At 40.0% G+C, this 21703-nt stretch overlaps 2 protein-coding genes across 10 annotated transcripts in view; both read right to left on the reverse strand.

Moving 5' to 3' along the window:
- Nucleotides 1-8: 8 nt before the first annotated feature.
- On the reverse strand, nucleotides 9-8732 carry scamp2l (secretory carrier membrane protein 2, like). Of its 2 annotated transcripts, none has more exons than XM_034881318.1 (9): nucleotides 8571-8732; nucleotides 7710-7787; nucleotides 7529-7615; nucleotides 6575-6704; nucleotides 6325-6453; nucleotides 4916-5075; nucleotides 3170-3271; nucleotides 2477-2594; nucleotides 9-1642 (listed from the first exon to the last, which is right to left on the reverse strand). In XM_034881318.1, exons 1-9 carry the CDS (start codon nucleotides 8625-8627, stop codon nucleotides 1511-1513), a joined length of 993 nt encoding a protein of 330 aa, XP_034737209.1. In that variant the 5' UTR covers nucleotides 8628-8732; the 3' UTR covers nucleotides 9-1510. The 2 variants fall into 2 exon arrangements, with proteins under 2 accessions (XP_034737209.1, XP_034737201.1); XM_034881310.1 differs by having other exon boundaries at nucleotides 6575-6707; nucleotides 8571-8731.
- Nucleotides 8733-11587: 2855 nt separating this feature from the next.
- myo9aa (myosin IXAa) overlaps nucleotides 11588-21703 on the reverse strand; it is a 120128-nt gene continuing 110012 nt past the window's right edge. For 3 of the 8 annotated variants that reach the window (XM_034880483.1, XM_034880461.1, XM_034880451.1), the window contains 17 exons: nucleotides 20596-20693; nucleotides 20347-20474; nucleotides 19958-20178; nucleotides 19690-19806; nucleotides 19317-19505; nucleotides 18937-18987; nucleotides 18593-18704; nucleotides 15770-15831; nucleotides 15312-15504; nucleotides 15075-15203; nucleotides 14850-14955; nucleotides 14618-14749; nucleotides 14095-14218; nucleotides 13745-13762; nucleotides 13363-13571; nucleotides 13008-13150; nucleotides 11588-12892 (listed from right to left, as the gene is read on the reverse strand). In XM_034880483.1, the coding sequence (XP_034736374.1) occupies nucleotides 12387-12892; nucleotides 13008-13150; nucleotides 13363-13571; nucleotides 13745-13762; nucleotides 14095-14218; nucleotides 14618-14749; nucleotides 14850-14955; nucleotides 15075-15203; nucleotides 15312-15504; nucleotides 15770-15831; nucleotides 18593-18704; nucleotides 18937-18987; nucleotides 19317-19505; nucleotides 19690-19806; nucleotides 19958-20178; nucleotides 20347-20474; nucleotides 20596-20693 (2538 nt within the window). In that variant the 3' untranslated portion in view covers nucleotides 11588-12386. The remainder of the gene's footprint in view (nucleotides 12893-13007; nucleotides 13151-13362; nucleotides 13572-13744; nucleotides 13763-14094; nucleotides 14219-14617; nucleotides 14750-14849; nucleotides 14956-15074; nucleotides 15204-15311; nucleotides 15505-15769; nucleotides 15832-18592; nucleotides 18705-18936; nucleotides 18988-19316; nucleotides 19506-19689; nucleotides 19807-19957; nucleotides 20179-20346; nucleotides 20475-20595; nucleotides 20694-21703) is intronic. The other 5 variants (XM_034880493.1, XM_034880511.1, XM_034880501.1 and 2 more) reach the window with 2 other exon arrangements.

Raw genomic sequence — 21703 nt, forward strand, 5'->3', positions numbered from 1 at the left:
CCAATATGTACAACACACCTTAACACATTCTGATCATCAAAGGGAAACATCACCATAAAACACGTTTCTCTATTAAGACAAACTAAATCAGACAAAACACAACAGCCTTGCGCTTAAATCCCCACGCAAAAATGATGGGTTACATCTGCTGAAAGGCACTGAGTACACCTAAACAAAGTCCTTCAGTGTTACAGTAACAAAAGATGAGAATCGCACAGCATATATTCACAAGTAAATATGTGAAAAAAATGCTAGTAGTAGGTAGAAAGCAGGTTAAAAAAAATATCTATCTGCGACTATTCAGTACCACATGACTTTGGTCAACACATTTTTATGAATATAAAGTCAAGACTGGATAATCAACAGATAAATATTGTGTTCTTTCTGCTCATTAATACACTTCTAAGTAAATCATTCTTAATTCTATACTATGTCAGTAACTTTACATTAGTAAACCTGCACCCTGTCTTTCATTTGAATCACAGCAAGGAGCCATACTATATCTAAAAACATTAACAACTAAACATGTAAAAATATCGCGTCACTGTTAAACTATGTCTTCAATTGCCCGAAGAGGAACTTTTTGTCTCACTTCATCTAAATCAGTAAACTAATGAAACCAGTAGAAAGATAAACCTTCCAGCATCCCGTCACCTTCATTAATGATTATTCTATACAGTGTTATGCACATGAAAACAAATTTAGGGCGAACACTCCTACAGCAGCAGTGTTCATCAGTAGTGCAGGATGTATGATTCTTCCAGGGCATCCAGCAGTGCATCTATTAAACACGTTTATGAAGCAGAATGACAGAATGGTAACCCTGTAACGCTCTACGTGCTGCTGTAACGCCACAAATATGTACACACACATTATGTGGATCCATCAATGAATGATGGTAAAACATTCGCATGTCAAGTATGCTTTTTATATAATGCCAACTCTTCGCAGTGGTCATTTTTGAGGCCCCCGTATTTTATTTCAGTGGAATAGAGAAATCCTTTCTGCCAGCGTATTTAAGAATAACGTGAATAAAAAATAAAGAACTACTTTATCGCTTAACCTTGGCCCTGTTTAGTGGTGTGCCGCAGATATACTTACTTTAGTTGACTATGTTAAATGTATTTCAGTTAGTTATACTGTGAGGTGTTGCCAATACATTTTTGTCAAACCCACTCTGTTTTCCTACACCTTCCTATATGTCCCAGAAAAACTGTTGATGGCATACACTTTGCTAACATACTGATGAGAATGGTCAATTTTCAATAACAATTGAGAGTCATAGTCATGCTGTATTATATAACAGTCTCTTGAAAAGCTAATAAGTGGAGAATGTAGACCTTTCACTCAGCTGACGTAATGAGAATAATTCCCCTCCTTATAAGTTTCTTGTTTTTTGGCCCTTTTCAATAAATAATCAAACCCCAGCCCCTAAACACATTGCAGTATGTTGGGACATGGCTATGTTGGTCAGAGAAGAGACTAGCCAGAAGCAGAAAGGATGTTCGCTCTAACTGCCAAAGGCTCCCTGGGCAGCACTGGCTGCAGCAGTCTGGACGGTTCGGTTGGTCAGGACTCCCGTGGAGAACTCCTGCTGGGCCTTGGTGAAGCTGGCACCTGTCCTTCTGTACTTAGAGTGGACCTGGGGACATAGGAAAAGGAGCACAGATTATGGCAGGGACAGGTTTATAAATCAGATTAAAAGGACAAATCCCAAAGAGCTCACAGTTTTTGTCCTTTTGGTCTATGAGTGAGGATAATTTCTCAACTAAATAACTAAACTAAACTAAATAAATCACAGTTCACATAGCAACATATTTTTTTGCCATTTCATAAACTTTACTCACAATATTTGAATGAAAACAAACGTGATGATTGCCTACCACTGTATGTATTCCAAAGCAAAGTTAGGTCAAGATGCAGATCCAAAATGTCTAAACATCTTCACGATTAAAATAAAAACATTTCTAGCATTGTGCAATTCTTTTTTTTTTTTTGAGAGAGAGGAGGGTTCTGACATGCAACAAAGGTCCTGAGGCTCCACATTACTTCCACATTTTGCAATTCTGGTGGATGTACAGAATGAAGAACAGTTTCTGAATCTTCATATTCCCTCTGACGCCTTCGTTGTCCTTTTATTGCAACTGCATTGCAAGTTTTTGTCACCAGCCTTTTTAGTTTCTCTTGCTATGCTTCTCTCTTTGATTTGCATGTGGCATCACTGTGTTGGAGCGAAAATAAACTAAATGAAGCCACAGTTGGAATACCCATATTTATATGTATGCCGCACCATGTTCAACTTTCTATTTTGGGCAAGTTCAATTGATTTTAAGTTATTATAATTATTATTATTGGTTAAAATTAAAATAGTAACATGTAATAGTGCAAACTGTAACATGACTCGATAGTCTCTCTTTGTGAAGAGACGTTTTTTTTTTACGATAAAAGAAGTTGTAAAACTTTTACAATAGCGTACCATTTTCAGGAGGATGACAGCCAGGACAGCGTTTACAGTGAAAAACCCGGCCACCACCATCATAACCACAGCCACAGCCAGGTTTGTGCCGATCATGCTGATGGATGCGATCCATCCACTGTCAAGAACAGACATACAAACAAATAGCCATGGGTCATTTCACAGTTTCTCTACAAGAAGTGTGTACTGTACAGTATACAACAGAATGACATTCTGAATTAGAGAGAAATGAACAAACATCCTGACCTTCCCCATGACCAATGGTAAAGCATGAAGTTTGAAAAAGTGAATGATAGGAAACTAAAAAGCCTAAAATACATTACATGATGTAGAAAAGAAACCCAAAGAGAAAAGTTCCACACACTCACAGAGCAGCAACCCAGACAAGTTAGGGCAGCAGGAATCTGTCAAAGAGATGCGAGAGAGGAGATACAGGAAAAGAACACACACAAACACAGACGAACACACACGAACACACACACACACACACACACACACAATGCGTGAATGAAGAAATAAATGGACCCCTGCGTACCCACATTTATTGGAAATCTAACCAAAGCCGAGTGCACAGAATTATTCTTACTAATGAAAATAGAAACCTGTTGTTAGCAATAAACACCCGTCACTTATGCCACACCTTCAACCAACATGCAGACGATTGTTCAGTTTAAAAAAAAAGTTGCCACTGACCTGTTTCCCCACTTGGGAATCCCTACAGTCTGGATGATGTACACTGCCACTTGGAAGAAAAAGACAAAAAAGAAAAAAAAGAAGCTGAAGGAGCTGTCAGACCTGGAGGGAGAAAAAAGATAAGAAAACACAAGCAGACATGTTATTAATAGCAATAGACCGATTTTATCGGCCGGACGATATATTTGGCCGGTATTTGCGTTTTCGCCGATAGTTTTTCCCGGCATTGTTTCCAGACAGGCGTCCACAGACAGCTCTGTGATGCTGGAGGCGCTGCAGTTCACGTGCAGACCGTGCACTGACGTCCAGTCAGGTGTAAATGCGGTTACAGATCAAATTAAGGAACTGAGCTTGAAGCAAGAAAAATCTGATGTTAGCAATTCTAATAATTGTAATAAAGTACATGGTGTCTCCAATTCCTCTAACTCTTCTGGCTGAGTGTGAACACATACAAGTATCTGGGCTGGGAAAATGGTGGGAGAGTTAAATACAGTTGATCAGGTATATGACGATCATCTGGTAAAAATGATTCAGAAAATAACGAGGGACCCGGGTCACCCTCTTCATGGTAATCTGTCCAGCAGGGTCATAGAGTGTAGTGGTAGGCTAAGACCTCCGTTGTGCTCTTTCTTTTATCCCTCAGGCTATTAGACAGCACAACAAGCACTTTAAACGTACATTTGTATGAGTTTTTATTTTTATTTTTCATTGTATTTATGTATAATATTGTAGTGCAGGGGTCTTCAACGTTTTCCAGGCCAAGGACCCCCAAACTGATGGCGAGATGGAGCGGGGAACCCCTAATTATATATATTGTATAAAATTGTGTTATATCAAACTGGTCCTATAGTGCCATGTGTAAATGTACCTTGTTATTGTGCATTCAATATTTTCGTTACATTACTCCATATGTAATACACTCTATTACATATGGAGTAATGTAACAAAAGTAATTTCGCCCTGGGATTATTAAAGTATTTCTGATTCTGATTCCTCGTTGATGGGACAGGTGTTGTGAATGACACGGTGCCCAGCTTGAAAAAGCTCCTGTGTGTCGCTGAATGTGTGCATTGATGACTGAAAGACATCTTCTGCCTCCATTTATCTGTTTACTACAGTGTGACATTGACATTTCAATTAGTGGAAAAAATTGCAGGGGGAATATAAAAAAAAGTCTAATCAACCAAAACTTTCGCGACCCCCCATGCAGTACCTCCTGGTGAAGACCCATGTTGTAGTGTATTTGTGGTATTGTATTTAAATTCTCTAGTTTTTATGGGCAAGATGGCAAGTGTGAGCACTCTAATTTCCATTTTTATGGATGAAATAAACTTGACTTGACTTGGCTGAGTCGCAGGATGAGGACATTCACAACATTTTGTAAAAGTAAAAAAAGAAAACATGTCTAAGTAGTTAATCTGCATGTGTTTCTACTGCTTGTACTACAAAACAGTTACATCCAGTCATGTACAGAGTTTCTACAGGTTTCACCAAGTCAAATTTAAGACTTTTTAAGCCCATTATGAAATAAATTTAAGCCCTACGTATATATCACAACATAGCTACAGAGGTAAAAATGAAGACCTGTTTTAAATTATTAAAGACCAAGAACTCAATACTTAATGAATTTAAGACAGGGCCTAACATTTTGATATTGAAATTGTAGACTTCTTTAGACTTTAAGACCCTGCGGAAACCATGCAAATCAAAGTACATCACCAGCACAAGGCGAGTACAACAGCGTACCTGAAGGCCTTGTAGACGGGCCTGTACCAGCAGATGAAGGACACTGGGGTGAAGAGGATGAACCAGAGGATGGACAGACCAAAGTCAATGCCGTACTGGGGGTCTGCAGTGAAGTAAGCCAGGCAGGCCAGCACGTTGAGGAACAGAGTAGCACTGTGGACTGGGGAGACACAGGGAACCAATGAGCTGGACTGGTTACTATCAAAGACATCAACCCAGAGACACACAAGCAGCCCTCTGCATTCAAATAGCCTGAAATAGAGTTGTGTGTATTTTTGTAGTTAATCTTTGGTTCCCCTAGAGGACGATTTAATAGGTGTGGGTGGTGTTTTCAGTAAAACCCGAATCAAACGGACAGTTGACTGCACTCTGACTGCTTGATTTTAAAAGGAGTGCAACCAAAGTGAATCAATGTAAGTTCCACAAAACGCTATGAGGCCTATTCTGAGAAAACCCAAATCAGAAAGTGTTAAAAAGGTTATCATATCTAACTATAAATTGGAATATCTCTGTGTGTCCCCACACATATACAAGAACAGGGGAGGGAGTTGTTGATTCCCTACAAGGATCATTTATTGCAGTTCTTGCCAAAAACTCGTTTTTGTCTACCCAACATGAAAATGATGAAACAGGGGCAATGCTGAATGAGCCGCGGCCGAGCCGCGACTGATTGAGCGTGTTGTTTTGTTGTGCGTATTTCTCCAGCCGTTTATTTATGCCATATAAAACCGCCTTCGTCAGCACAGTGCGAGTTCGGCTTTTAAATGTTATTTAAAGTAAAAAGAGAGGCATTATCAGTCAGCACTAATATAATGCTGGATAGTTTAATACATCATGTTTTAATCCTGTTTTTTTGTGACTAGAATCTGAATGTGCAACATTCTCTGTAAATGTATGTTTTCCTCTGAAGTACGAGTACACAGTAAGTCAGTTGTATAGGCCTACTGTTGCATATTAAGTGCTTGGGGGGGGGGGGGGGGGGGGGGGGGGGGGGGGGGGGGGGGGGCGTTCTGTGAGTTCTTTTGGAGTGCAATGGTTCTGGAGAAAGCTGGGCAGCAATACAGGAGGCCAAGCAATCCGCAATGCACTAGTAAAAACTACAGTATGCTTATGATTCATCTATTTATGATACATAATGAACTATTTTATGTAATTCAACAAACCCAGGGTTCTCAGATGGCCTCTTAAATTATTAATATCATATGTAAAACTTGGATTATTATGTTGTAATTAATGATATCAAGATCTGCAGGTAGATCTGGTTCCTACACAGTTTAAAACAAAAATTACACAGACTTGTTAACAAACCAAACAAACAGATGTGAACGATACTATCTTATGGATCAATGGCTCTTTTATATTCAAAAACAATGGCTATGAAGCAAATACTGTATGCAAGGGGTACATACACATCCAGAGGTAGTACATTCTCCTGCAGATCCTGCGGTAGTCCTCAGGGATTTCCTCTTCAAAGTCCTGATAGAAGCAGGGCCTCATGGGGAAGAAGCTGGGAAGAGGTGGCCAGTTGTTCTCTTTAGCTGATAGACCAAAAAATAATAATAATAATTCACAGCTGGATTAACATTTTGAGTGTTGTCATTTCTTCTTGGCCACATGTACAACACAAGTTAACACACAGCTTCTAAAACTACTACTTACGGCCAGTGTTGAGCGCTCTGGCTCCGGTCCTGTTCCGGAGCTCCTGCTCCTTCCGCTCTAGCTCAGCTGCTTTCTTCTCCAGCTCCTCCTGCTGTTTGAGCAGGTTAGCCTGGCCAGCTGCTACATTTGCCTGCTGGGTGATACACTACTATTAGCACTCCTTGCTGCAATTTTCCTCCTAGTGATGCCTGATTCACACTACTGGCAGGAGTACATCCACCCCGCGGCTAACTTAGCGGTGTAAGACACCAGCTCCCGAGGCCAAATCACTACTATAGCCTGACTATTGCTACTAAGATCCGGCAATTCAATCAACCAACAGTATATTGGTATTGGCAAATATGGCAGCAGAGAAGTGACAAGTCGCTCCATCAGAGTCCAACTGGCCAGTTTGTTTTTAAACTGTAAAATATATATATATATAATTGGTCACAGAGAGAGGGGAAAGACATGCAGGAAATGGTCACAGGTAGGATCGCACCCTGGACCCTAGAGGCATATCCCTTGTAGTATATGTGCGCCTGCTCCACTGGGCCAACCCGGCCACTCAAAATGTATTTTATATAGTGGTGCAATGTAACTAGGTACATTTACGAGTACTGTACTAAAATTGGCTCCACATAAAAGCATTTGAGCATTAAAATGCTCTTACACATATTCATTAGTGATATAAAGAGAACATAGTATTCTATCATAATATTCTACTATAATGTAACACTGTGAAAAGCGCCAATCTGCATAATAACTACTTTTACTTTTGATACTTTAGTACAGTACATTTAATTAATAACAATTATGTACGTTCACATTTTAAATTCAGGACTTTTAATTGGAGTATTTTAGCCTATGGTTTTACTATTTTTACATAAGTAATAGAATGTGAGTACTCCCCCCAACTTAAATACTTTTTACCTGTCAAATTCCCTTAATTGTAAATGTGTGTGTCTGACTTACTTGTGCGCTCTGCTCCACAGAAGTGGGTAGGATGGCGGGTTGAGAGGCGGCAGCAGAGATGGGGATGGTCGTGCCAGAGTGGGTTCCCTGTGAAACAATATTGCTTCTTTAAATAACTAAATCCCCTCTGACTTATGAATCAACTATACAGTATTTAGATATTTTTATAAATGGAGCAAACCATTTCAGTTGCAGAGAATGGGTTGAATTCCCCAACGTTTTTAGGGGCTCCTCTGGTGGCTTGACTGATTGAGGCATCCTGAAAAAGAGCAGTACTTGGTTTTATGGTGTATTGCTGAGAATCCATGAGCCTTCAGTTTTTATCTGGTGCAATGTGTGAAGTTAGCAGTGTCCCACAGTGTCCCACAGTGTCCCACAGTGTCCCACAGCGTCCCAACCTGTCCATGAGCACTCATTCGTCTCACACCACATTAACTATTAATAGACTCTTGGCCTTGGAACCTTGGGACACATCTTTCTCAGTTAAAACATGATTTCTTAGGTTTGAAGAAACAGTTTTTTTCCCCTTAAAGTAAATATTTAACAAAGACAAATGTTAACCTATAACCAAATACTTCCCTGAGCCATTAGATTGGAAAACAAAAAAACGGGGATGTGAAGTTTTTAGACTAAAGAAAACGTAATGAAGACAATATATAAACCTACAAAGTGCGCCATTAAATCTCACATTTCTCGTTAAGGATCTGGTTTACAAAATCTACCATTAATGGCGTGTTGAAGAGGAGTTACGTAGACGGCTGAATATCAGCAGCAGCGGGCACCTGTTCGTGGGTCTGCCTACCTGCGCAGGTGTGTTAGCAGCCCACGGTCAGCGTAAATACACAGTTCAACCGTCAATCTTCATAAATAGCCTACGACTGGACTACAATGTGTCATACTTCATAAATGTGACTATTCTTGTCAGGAAACGTTGAGGCCAAACCCAGCAACCAACCAAACTGGTTTTTGTTCCAGCATATCACTTTGCACGAAAACAGCTTCTTGAAAACTTCGCACACAGAAAGGTAAGCAACAGTCTGACCTGGAAGGGATTTATGTCCAGTGGGTCCACGAAGGGGTTGCTGTCAAACTCCGACATTGTAGAGAAAAGTTTATCTTGTGTGAAATAAACAACACGACGGCTCCCGTTCCCCGGCGGCGGCTCCTGTTTACGGTGCTGAGGCTAGTGAAACTGATCCTCTACGCATGCGCCGCTTGATAGGTGGCTCACGTCACCAGGAGGCTGTCCGGAAGTTGTTTCTAATCAATTAATCTATACATTTATTTATTTTATAAGAAATTATGTCAGTTGTTTTCTTGTGACAGTCTGAATTCAGTCCAATCACGTCTATCTTGAAATAAGATTCAGTCTGTTGGGTTAAACGTATAATAGAACTTTATAAAACCGTATTCTACTGTGGGAAGTACGGGTTAACCTGGGTCGGAGGCAGGCTACCTAGGAAAATGGCTAGGCTTCGCATAACATATAAAAGGTTGTTTCATTTATTTTATTATTATCATTATTATGTTGTATTTTTTTTCACTTTATTGCCATGCAGCGATGTCCTTTGGTTGACTTTTAGCCAAAGGTGGAAAAACTACTTAGATCTTCAACTTAACTAAAAGTAGCAATACCAGAGTATAAAAATATTCTGCAAAGGAAAAATATGTTAATTATTAACACGTGAATGTGTTAATCACTTTAATGTAATGCCAGTAAAGGTGATGCTTACTTTTTATTACTTTATATACTGCTTAACTATGATAATAATTTTTTAGTGTACATTACTGAACTCAACTTACCATTGAAATGTAGTGGACTAAAAGTACCATAAAATTGCGCTGAAATACCGTATTTGAGATAATGTACTTTAACATTCCACCACTGCTTTTAGCCTTATATCTCTGTAAAGTACTTTGTGCCTCTTGCTTGAAAAGTGCTCTAAAAAACAACTATTGTTTTTACTAACCAAGCTGCCTGCTGATCCATGTTTAAATAGCAAACATGACATAAAAACTAGGTACATAGGGGTAATAACAATGCAAAAGGTTGCATTACATTTAAGGCTATTTACATTTGGTCTAGTTATAAGTCCTCCAAAATAAAATATTTTCCCCACTTTCATTACAGGTGGAGGATTCAAACAGATGTTTTACTAATCCCCTCTAAGGTTGGCAAGTTATTACACCTAGTCTCATTACATTTCATGATTGTGCCCCTTTTAGCTGTTGCACTTTGACTTTGATTTTGACTAACATTTAAAGGGGATTAAACAAATTGACTATGCAAAATGTGAAAGAAAACAAAATGAAGAATTTCTTCTCTCTTTAGGCTACACACGAGGTGTGGTGAGTTTCAACAGCTGTAGGAGAAGTTCATAAGGTTTATAACTGCAAAGCCAATATCTGTTTATACCAGAGGTGGAAAATGGGCCACCAACTATAGATGATCATTTCTGTGACAAAAAGGCCCAAAACATGACCCCTGGGTTGATTCACCTCTGCTCTTCTAAATTCAACAGTTACATGACTCACATGGACAGAAGCATTTCATTTCATTGAAGGAGACACCAGATCCCTAAAGCTATGACACAGCAGTAACAGTACCACAAAACCCATGGTTATTAGAGATTATGAAATGCAGTAAGACACATCAAAACATGGCCATTGACTTTGTAAGATGTGCTACAATATACACACCATTCTGGAAGTGTAATGCTGCTAAAACACAGCAAATGATATGCATCTATGTAATAGAATCTATGAAATTATGTAATGTATGCATTTTTATCAGAAGACACTTCAGCCTCTTCCTGAGCCTTTGAAACTTTTACTTATCAATGGCCTCTGTGGTGACAATTGCAAGATAATGGTAAATGCTAAAATGTAGGGTAAGAGTAGTACATAAGTCAGAAAAGTACAAAAAAATGTCTAGTTTGCTAACATAAGCCACTGTAAGCTACTGGTCTCTCGGACCACGTAAGACTGTAGTGGATTGAATCATGAACTTAACCTTTCATCTAGAAGAGAAATAATGTGTTGCATGTAGTCTCACTCAAAAATTGAAGAAGGGCGGAGTTCCCAGTCTGTCCCCACACCTCCACCCTTGCTCATTGCCCATGGATCATTGCAACTAACCTATTAAATTATTATTAAAATCCTTCCTTTTGATCAGATATTACTGATTAACTTGTGTTTCTGTGTCTTTTTAAAAGAAGACATTTCGATATGTCACAATAGGAGAAGCACAGGTGTAAATAATAAAAGTATGAGGGCTGAATCCCATTTAGCCGCTTCCGTTTCAGGGTCCTGGGTTTGTGCATGCTGGCTCACTGTCATGGTTGACAGATAATAAAATGAAGCCAATATTAATGACATTCTAACATCTGTGGTTATGAAGAGTCAAAATATCTGTGGTAAAAAAAATCCTATTTTCAAATATGTACGCACAGTGGACAAATTGTGGAATTTAACATGGCTGCAAAATGACAATAGACAATGTGGAAAAAATACACTTGAATGATAAAAAGCAAACAATAATAAAGACAGAAGACATACTGATTTTATGTTCTTTCTTGGTTGCTAATGAGCAAACACTTTAGAGACACGAGGTGAGGAGGGGTCTGAGAGGCGGGAGGTGATAATATGTTTCAAGAACAGAATTGAACTATACTGTACATATGAGCTGCACTATACAATTACAACTCTTGTATGGCTGTTAAGCAGTGAATGCAGGGTTTTCATACAAATTCAATCATTCTTTACAGAGCTGGGATACCCTTTGGCTCAAATACACGCCAGCTGACTTGGTCCCTTTGATGGCGGTATTTCCCTTGTAAGGGAGAAAAAGCAGCAGAAACGTAAAACACATGAAGTGGTTTTTCTCTTTCTAACACATATCCACAGTCACGCATAAACGCTAGGCACGCACACACACAAACAAATCATCCACCAATCTGTACATCTCTGTCCAAGATACTCAAAAACAAAAACTGAACACGAACAACAATACACACACACAAACAAACACACGCGCACACAAACGAGCACACACAAACAAACACACACACACACACACACACACACACAAACAAACACACACACACACAAACGAACACACACACACACACACACACCCCCAATCCATACATCTCTGTCCAAGATACTCAAAAAAAAAATAAAAAAAATATTAAGATAAATATGACTTCAACTACCCAGCAGAGGCTGGGGTTCCGGCTTTGTACAGTTTTTATACCTGTATATTAAATGCTATAAAGAATTTCTGTGACATTAAAACTTATTAAATAAGGGAAAAATAAATTTGCAGTAACAGAGCAACCACTGCTTACACTGATTGTTATAAACTGTAAACTCATAAAGCAGCTAATAATTATGAGCTTTAAGTTCACTGTAACATCCGTGACGCTTGACATTGACTGATTTTTTTCTCATTTACTGTTCACACTGCTTCAGCTTTCCGGCTTCATAACATTCCCTGATGTTGCATGGTCTTTTGCACGTTCCAACATTCCCTTTTCTCTGTCCTCCTGCTCAGTGCCTCTCCTCTTGGCGCTGAGTAAAGAGCTGCCCAAGGCACTGTAAGAGCATGGGTGGCAGTTTAGTCCACAGAAAAGGAGCCTTTTCACGGATTCCTGTCCCTCTGCCCAACATCTCCCCCCTCTGGAGATGGGGAAACACTGTACATGGCACTTTGGGACACTTCTTTGCAGACTTCAAGAAAGAAAGGCAAAGAGTGCTTTGAGGAGGGGAGATCAGTCGCCATTGCGTTACCTCCCATTGAGAACATATACACCTGCTAGGGAGTTAGATAGGGATTGATTTGCTGGTGCAGTGTTCTTCATACCATGAATTCATTACTGCCATACACTACCAGCTGCTGTGGTATATCTGGAGGGTCCCTGCCTTGGCGACTGCCTTCTCTGGAGTGCCTCAGAGTTGAATGCTTGGCCCCTTTAAGTTTCTGTTTGCCTTTCTCCGGATTAAAGGTGCCTCGGCTAGTAAATTGGGGCCTTTCGTCATACGCGCCTTCCTGATCTCCTGTAGGGCTACTGTCTATACTGTCTGAACGGGAGGCTTGAGATATATTAGCAGCCTGAACCTGTGCTTGTGCCTGGGTTGGACTTGAGCCCATGGTGGGAGACTTGGAGTGGAAACGAAAGCGCCGGGTATTGGCAGAGGAGGAAGAGGATGATGGCTGGAAGTGTGATGAGGAAGAGTAGGAGGAAACACTGCAGCAAGAGTCCACAGAGTCCAGGGAGTCAGGCTGCCGGCGGAGACCGTGCCGTCGGGGGCTCGTCATGTCAGCTCTCCGAGACCACGGGGAAGTCAAGACTGGACCTCTGTCTGCAATGAAAGGCAAATACAAGGCAAGTTTATTTTAATCTTTTCTCTCAGATTTTACATGGAAAAACAGCAAACTAAAAGGCGAGTTGTGATTTCCTGCATTTCCCTGACATACCAGAGAAGTCAGAAATCGCTCCCTCCACGTCCACATTAAGGTTTTCAGAGCTGTCAGCTGTACCGATAGAAGCCTCTGACTCCAAGGTTTCATCATCTGATGCTCTTGGCTCCAGAGTCAGTATTTCAAAAGTCAACTCCTCTCTGCAGAGGCAAACATTTATATTAACAAATGAGTTGAACACACATGATAAGACACAACCAACAGTTGTAATAAATGCAAATTTACTTTTTACTTTTACTTTTGTAAATTCAGTTACCAATTATTGTTTGGATACACAGGTGTATGGTTTTATACTCTGGAGTTATTTAAAAAGAACATTTTCAGAACATTTAAGTGCAGTGAGGCTGTTTACTTCTCTTTTTGCAGGCTTTCAATTTGCTCTGTCAGCACTCTCTCCTCCTGCTGCATGGCTGCCTGCTGATGCTCTGAGACTTGAGCCAACGAGTCCTCTCCCTCGTCACCACCTCTCTCTTCTATCACGGGGTGAGCCACAGATGGCAGCTGGGGACTTACTGGAGGCGAGGGTGTGTGGTAGCTTAGTCGCTGTTTATGACCTTTTCCCTGTGAAACACAGAAGGGCTAATGTGAATATTACAATTGTACTACATTTAAAAAGCAGCTGCCGAGCTCTAAATGATGCTGCCATATACATTACATTTCACCACTGTTAGTAATCAGCTACTCACTCACACAGCAGCACAAAAAGTAGATACACCACGATACACAAACTTTACCTTTTTAGCTGCATTTGTCTGCTTAGAGCGTCATTGAGCAAGCAAAAGAGAAGAGGGATAAGTAATGCCAAAATGTCATAAAGGTCAGTTTAAATGTGCAGTGTCAAGGTCAGTCAATTCTAGCAACTTATTTTGTGCCTTTTTAGCTATGTGGCGTCTTCAGGTTGCAAAGCTTTGTCATTTTAAATATTACCATGTGAAATAAAGGCAATTAAACAGCTCACAAAGAAGGAAATCCGGGAGTTTTTAGGGTGGCTCAGTCAGGTATATGTAGCAATGAGTCCCTGTAAACACGTGATTCATCTGATAACAGTGGGATTAGGTGTATTTATCATATTATCCAATCTTACCATCGAGCGTCGAATGAGGGTCAGTCTGTACTTGGCCTTATTCTCAGCAAACTCCAGGCTACTGATGTCCTTAAGTCGAACTTTGTACTTATTCATCTGTTCACATATGATAAGTTCTACACACCTATGGAGGGACACAAAACCATTTCAGAAGGACTGGCTATACAGTACATTGCAAGGCAAAATGACAAGTACATGAAAAAATAAACCCTTTTCTTTCTTATTTATACAGTACAGTATGATTGTCACATGTTCCCTTAGGCACGTGGTTCTCACATTTTTGGAAACAGAAAACAAATCCCTTAATCTTTCTCAACCTCTACTCAGGAAATCTGCAGCAGCTCAAGCCAAATTAACCAAACTTTATTGAAATAATAGTATCGTGGTCAGGGCTAAGGCACAATATCAGCTCTGAAAAGAGTTTTGTTATTTGTTTCCATATCTAACATCCCGTCCTAACCTTTGTAAACCACTGCCTTTAGCAAAGGCAGAGAATTTATTCAGACATGAAGTGTATTCTTACGCTGTCGTCTTGCCGATGTCCTGCACACTCTGCATTGGATCAATGGTGTCAGGACAGCGCAGGATACAGGGAGCAAAAACTATAGCCAAGGCGTTAGCTGACATACGGTTTGTATCCTCTTGCAAGGCAACCCTAAAGCAAGAGTTCAGTATTAGAACAGTCCATCAGGGAGGATATAAAGCAGTTCATGTATTAATCCTACTCTAAGATTACCACAGGAACAGATATGTACCTGACAAGATGAAATACGAGACGCTCCAGTGTATTTAGGTGAGTTCTGCTCAGCTGGTCAATAACAGAATACACTCCTCTGATTGCATCCTTTTTATCCTGCAAAGCTGAGGAGACATTTTCACAGACACATGACCATTTACTGTCACAGCAAACAAATATCTCTTCTCCTCTACGCAATAATTAAAGGTTATTGTGGGCAAAATACTTGATGTTGATCACTTACCCATGTGTCGTATAAACTCTTCATACAGCTCAAATGTCATCAGAGGGTTAGGCAGGTCTCTAAGCCACTGCTTGAAAACACTAGCGATAACATGGATGTTGTAGTCGTCCAGATTCATGCTGTTGGCATCTGTGTGTCAACAAGGAGAATGCAGACAAACCAAACCAACACTTAGTAATCAGTTATTCCTATCCCACCCAGGTTTCGCATCTTTAAAAGCCAGCTGGCATCATTCACCTGTGTCGAGTCCCTGCTTGAGTTCCTTAATTTTGTTGTTTGAGCCAGATTTTCGGTATATTCCTTCGGTGTAGAGGCCATGCATCTCAATGTAGTTGATAAGCTTCTCCACTACCAGAGGCACCGTCCTCTCGTCATTAGTCAGACGAGAAACTTCCACTCCGAACTGTCTGGAGGAAAGCTCTGGATCAAACTGTTCAGACACAAACACAAACTACTCTGTTAAACACGTAGGCATGTTGTGTATATACACATGCACACAGCCCCAAATGCTAATATTTCAAAATGCTAACAGGAATTGGTAATGTTTCAAAGAAAAATATATTTTCAGCCCGTTAGGTAAAGTCCATAACAAACTATCACTGCCAGTGTATTAGGTGGCACAAATAAAACTAGCTGCCTTAAATAACCCAAAAGCAAAACAATAAGTGTCATGGGACACAATATGGCCGACTCACCTTCTTGCTGCATTTGGTGGTCATCTTCTGGCAACACTTTCTGTGGCAGGCGTATCGGCACACTGGATTAACACAACCAGAGACACCTAACAGGTCATTTCCACTATCCACGGAAAGGCAGAGCCTCCTCATTATCGGGCAAAAGTTAGGACAAAGGTAAACTAAAACGTTATTGCTTCAAAAACCAAAGCGGCATTGGCTGGCATGAGGAAAACATCCTGCGGGAATAAAGGACAAACTGTGTGGGGAAATCTCTGGAGGGACACAGCCAAGACCCCATGAGTCCAGTTGAAGACAATCTGATTAGGGCTGAACAGGGACAGAGGGCGGGGCTCACTCTCTCCCTCAACACAGCTCTGCCACAGACATGGTATGTGTGTGTGTGTGTGTGTGTGTGTGTGTGATGAGCAGGGTTCCAGCCCTCAATGACATCAATTCTAAAGTGTTCATATTATGCTCATTTTCAGGTTCATAAATGTATTTAGAGGTTATATCAGAATAGGTGCAAACCCATTTTTAACTGCGTCAATTTTTTATATCGCAAGATTAACGTATTTTTTGGCCTAGCAAACTTTGTAGTTTTTTTTACACATCTTGTTGCAACAACTAGTAACGTTAGAAAAACTACAACACCCACTAGATCTAGCTAGACTGGAAACAACAGGCACACAGACCACACTTGTTTGGTCTTGCGAGCCAGCCAAAGAGTAGTAACGTTACGTTTTGAGTAGATAGCGAGCGCGAGACGCCAAAATGGACGCTAATAAGATTCTGGATGGAAAGTTTACTTTTTAAAAGTTACCAAATGTTCCATCGAGAAGACCAAAGTGATCTGTGGGTTTGGTCGTTGAGCGATCATCACACCACGTCCAGTCTGAAATACCACTTGATGGCCAAGCTGATGAGAATTCTCCCCCCCCATTGTTAAACGTATTTTTTCAGCCTTTTATTGGGGGTAAGAGATTATTTGGTGAGAGATTATTTGCTCCAAGTGAGAATGTTATGTGTGAGATTGAACACTACTGTAGGCTATATGCAAATGTTGTTTTCAATAAAAAACATTTGCCAATCCGCTTTTCCATGTTGATAAGAGCATTAAGATGAGAAATAAATAGGACAAAAATAAATCAAGAGACATTTAGAATAGATATAAATGTGCGCTTAATTGGGAGTTAACTAGGACATTAATGTGATTAATCACGATTAAGGTAAATATTTGAATCGTTCGACAGCACTACTTTACATTGTTTAATTTAAAAAAAACACTATATATTTGTTGTACTGCTCATTGCTGTAGCTCCTCTTTCCACTGTGTGTGTTGAGCTCTGTTTTATTTACAGAAAGAATCTCAATTCTGTTCCATTTTAGTTGGAAGTTGCACACGTGCAGTAGCTTTGTAAACCTATAACATGAACAAAAATGCTATAAAAGATAATAAAAGGGAAAAAGCTAAAAAGGCATAATATGAGCACTTTACAGACATGTCCATTATTTGAACTTTCCACCAACAAAACCTTGTTTGGTGAATTTTAAAGAATATAAATTGCTCAGAGATTTGGTCAAGTTATGTTAATGTCAAGTAGAGAAATTGTAGAGTAAATCCCACCACAGGGTTTGCCCCTCTGTATGTGAGGTGTTGATGCATGTGAAAACACAAATACATATTGCATTTCAACATCACATATATTTCTCTCTCCCGCCCTGCGGCAGGCGTTTCAGGAGCCTCCGGAACAAGACCAGCAGACTAAAGAACAGTTTTTTCCCCAGAGCTGTCTCTTTCTTGAACTCTAATCCTCATTGATCCCACTCCCCTCATGTACTGACAGACTCTCCTCTCCCTCCTCACACCTGCCTCCATGTTGTTATTTGCAATTCTATAATGTTTACTTGCACTGCTGACTGTTTATATCTGCATCTTGCACTACTTACCTTGATTGGAATATTAATTTGCACTGCCGACTGATTCAGTACATATCCAGCTGTAAATTTTGTTCACAATATTAGTTATCTATATATTATATTCATAGGACAAATCTATCCTTAAAATTCTGTTTATAATAATATTCATCTTCATATTTATTCAGTAAGTCCTGCACTTCTGGTTAGACCTAAACTGCATTTTGTTGCCTTGTACCTGTACCTGTGTAATGACAATAAAGTTGAATCTAATCTAGTTTTACCACTGCAACTAACAATGTTTATTATCATTTAACGGGTTTAAAAAAAATTATTTTGTCAATTAATCATCAGAAAAAAAGTTTAAAAAAAGGCCATTGTGGGTTTGCAGAGCACACGGTGACAGTAACAGCAATAGAGATTCAATTTATTATATTCAGTTACGTAAATCAGAGAAAAGCAGAAAATCTTCATACTGAAAATATTACTAATACTAATATTATGCTCATTTTCAGGTTCATACTTGTATTTTTGGATTTCTACTAAAACATGATTACATGCTTTAAACTCTTTCTCATATTCTCTGTTTGAATATACCTGTATTCACCCTGTGTATCCCCCCCCCCCCCCCCAACGAAAAAAACACCCAGTGTGCTCTGACTGGTCAGAGTTACGGTCTGAATATGGGATGTGTTGATACCTTTATATAGCACCACGACCTACTAATCAAAAAAGAAATGCAAATCTCACTTATACAATATGGGACCTTTTAAATGGTAGTGATGATTGATATGCTCTCAATTGAATTATTGATGAATTATTTCAGCACTTACCCATCCTATGGGTATCCTTTTCCAGATATTCTTTTCTCAAATATTTTTTTAATATTTAAAATTCCTGTACGTGATAATTTGCATGCACACTCACATTTGCACACGCAGGCACGATCCATCATCCAGATGAGTGATGAGCAGTATTCACAGTATGTGGGGATGCTGTACTGGGTGGACTTGAAGATGTGGCCGTTGTGCTCCTCCACCTGCAGAGAGCAGCAAAGCACAGGTTCATTTGGAGTTGACTTGCATATTATCCTTCAGACGTTTCTTTCTTTTTTTACAGCCTTTTTAATTCTGGTCGATGGTGTATTTATATCTTGATATTCCAAAGAGCACATGGGGGCGTAAAGAGCTGGCTGTTAGAGCAAAGTGTTTTTTTGGTCTTTTGTTACGATTCAAGATCATGTAGTCACGATGAGAATGAGAGACACTTACAATGTCTGTGTCCTTTTTCCTCCGTTTTTTGCGTTCAGGTTTGGGTGCCTGCTGTAGTATAAAAAGAGTACAACAGATATGTTTAAATATTTAATAAATAATGTGACTGCAAGCATGGTTAACAAACATTAACACAATGTACACCATGGACAAAATACCTAGAAACTAACAACCCAGAAGGCTTTTACACTACTATACACCACAGGACAAGTTTATAAAGATACTTTAAAAAAAATCTTCCTTCCATATCAAACTTTCTTATTGGACCCGCAGCAATTAACACACATATATTTCCCCACAAAATCCATTTAAAGGAGCATAAAATGTCTACAGACATCTTCCAAAATCCTATTTTCCGGCAGGCTGTTGCGTGTCTTTACCTTGCTGAGTGAGCTGTCAAAAGGTTTGTACTCAGTCATGAACTCATCCAGGAAAACTTTAAAGGTGTTGACCCAAACCGTGACAGGAGACTCTCTCCAGTCCCTCTGCTCCTGTCGCATGGTCTTCTCCAAGATCTGCTCAAACAGAGCGTAGAGGTCTTTGTAGCGGATACTCTTACCGTCATCCATCTGCAGAGGAAGACATCAGGGTCACAGGAAGAGCACAGTGTTTATCTACTTTGGAAATAGTGTTCAGTATAAAGGATATAATCCTTTTTCTGTCCTCATGTAAAAAAATGCTTGTACTAACTTATTGTTTGAGAAGTATAAAATCATTGTAAATGTTCATGTCAACACGGTTGACAGCACTTACCGCAAGTGCTGTGGAGTAAGAGTTGAAGATGTTCAAACGGAATTCCTTCAAAGCCTTTTTAAACACGACGTCCACCATGGTGTCCTTTTTACTGTCCTCCGTGTCCAAGTCGTTGATCTAAAATATGACACCACAATCTTAGCATGAATGTGGACTGCCTGTAGCTCTAAAAAGAGTGTTAAGAGTGTGAAGACATAAATGATAATGCCATGCAATCCTCTTTACCCACATGTATCAAGAGAATAAGAGAGGACACGTTGGTCTGTACCTTCTTCATGAGGAAGTCGTTCATGCTCCTGTAGTCGTTGGTGCAGGTGAGGATCTGCAGCGCGTCGTTCTGCCACTGAGCAGGTTCCAGAGCCACGTTGCTGATCTTAACGCTGCGCCGTCGCCTCACCTTGGGAGAGGGCTCCTTGTTCTCCCTCAAGTCTCTGAACCCTCGTTCCAACATCAGGTCAGGACTGCAGGGGGGCGACATGTTCTCCTGACCTGCTGTGAAAGAGGATTTCAGTCAGTGACACTTCAGTGGGAATGACACCGGTTAAAAACAAAGGATTTGTGCAAGTGAGTCAAATTTACTCCAGTTTTTTCAGATTTAAAAAGACTGTATTTTAGCATCCAACATGAGTCCTATGTATTTGATTTTGGATAACGCACCATCTCCCAGCAGTGGCCCAGTGTCTCCATAGTCTCCTTCCAGGGAATCAGCCCCACAGATCAACTTTTCTCTGGACGTCTTCTTATCCCCAGACTTTGTCTTGCCCCAGAAACGCATCTTACGGACCCTGTGCACAATTAAAACAACATTGACGACTATTTATCCAAATTAAAATAGCTTTGACTTTAACTTCTAACTTAACCATCAAGATTAAGGCCAAGGCGTAGAGACAAAGTTGCAGAACCAACCTTCCATCTTGCGAGTTCTTGCGCATGGAGTCCACTTTGACCAAATCTCCTGACGACATGGCTTTGTGAATCTTATTTTGCTCTTCAGAGCTTGCAGGCTAGAACAACATTAAGTCAGATTAGTTCAAGATTGGCCAAAACCCAAGAAAAGCCTTTCTTTATGTGTATTCACATGAGCAAATGAGTAGATTATGACTTAAGGACAAGTTGAAGCCCGCCAGTAGATGGCAGCATCACACTACAGGTGCTGCAGCAGCAGCTTCTAGGTATCATAAGTAAAAGTGTTAAAGGGGCGCCACACAGTTTGGGCAATTTCTATTGGGGGCGTGTAGGCCTATGTGTGCAGTGCTGTGAAGCAATTTGTTACATAGTAAGACCTGATTTCACGCAATAATTCCCGATGCTGAGGTTGGCGGCTCGCCGGCCGAAAGTTACAACAGTGGTTTTTCCTAAATGTCTATGGGTTTACTGCTCCGAGGCGCTGAGGGGAAGTGAGACGACCACCATTCAACCCGGAAAAAAAGTCACATAAACATTCCAATGACTCCAAAGCCGTTCAGTTAAGGTAAATTAAGCTAAAAGAAAACTGCATAGTTCCCCTTTAACACTGTTTATAGTTATCATGATATGTATAATATAAAGCAATAACACAACAAATAATTCCTTTGAAATACATGACACAACAACACATGACAGAAGAAGAACATCAGTTTTCCCAGTAAAAAAAAAAAAACGTTAAAAGGCTTTAGGAGTTTGTTAAGTGAGGAAGAAGTTCAAGAGTGAATGAAGACCTTTTTCAAGGATCCCCAAGGTTTAAATCCTGACTAGTGCTAAGTTCTGGGAGAGGAAATATAACCAAGTGACATGCAAATATTGTTAATAACCAGAAGGAAAAAAGTCAGCGTTACAGCTGTGGGAGACAGAGAAGCAATAGCAGGTTAGAAAAGCAACTATGTTAAAGGTTTACATTTAAAATGTGTACCACTCTCACGGAAAGTTAGTGTATAGTTTTAGAAAGTTTGTTGAAGTTCAGCTTGGGTGCAGATCTATGCTCTCTCTGCTGTGGGGGTTAGAAATATCATAGAGAAGCCACGTTTTAAAAACATAT

Source organism: Etheostoma cragini, chromosome 1 (assembly GCF_013103735.1).
Source record: "Etheostoma cragini isolate CJK2018 chromosome 1, CSU_Ecrag_1.0, whole genome shotgun sequence".
Taxonomy (NCBI): domain Eukaryota; kingdom Metazoa; phylum Chordata; class Actinopteri; order Perciformes; family Percidae; genus Etheostoma; species Etheostoma cragini.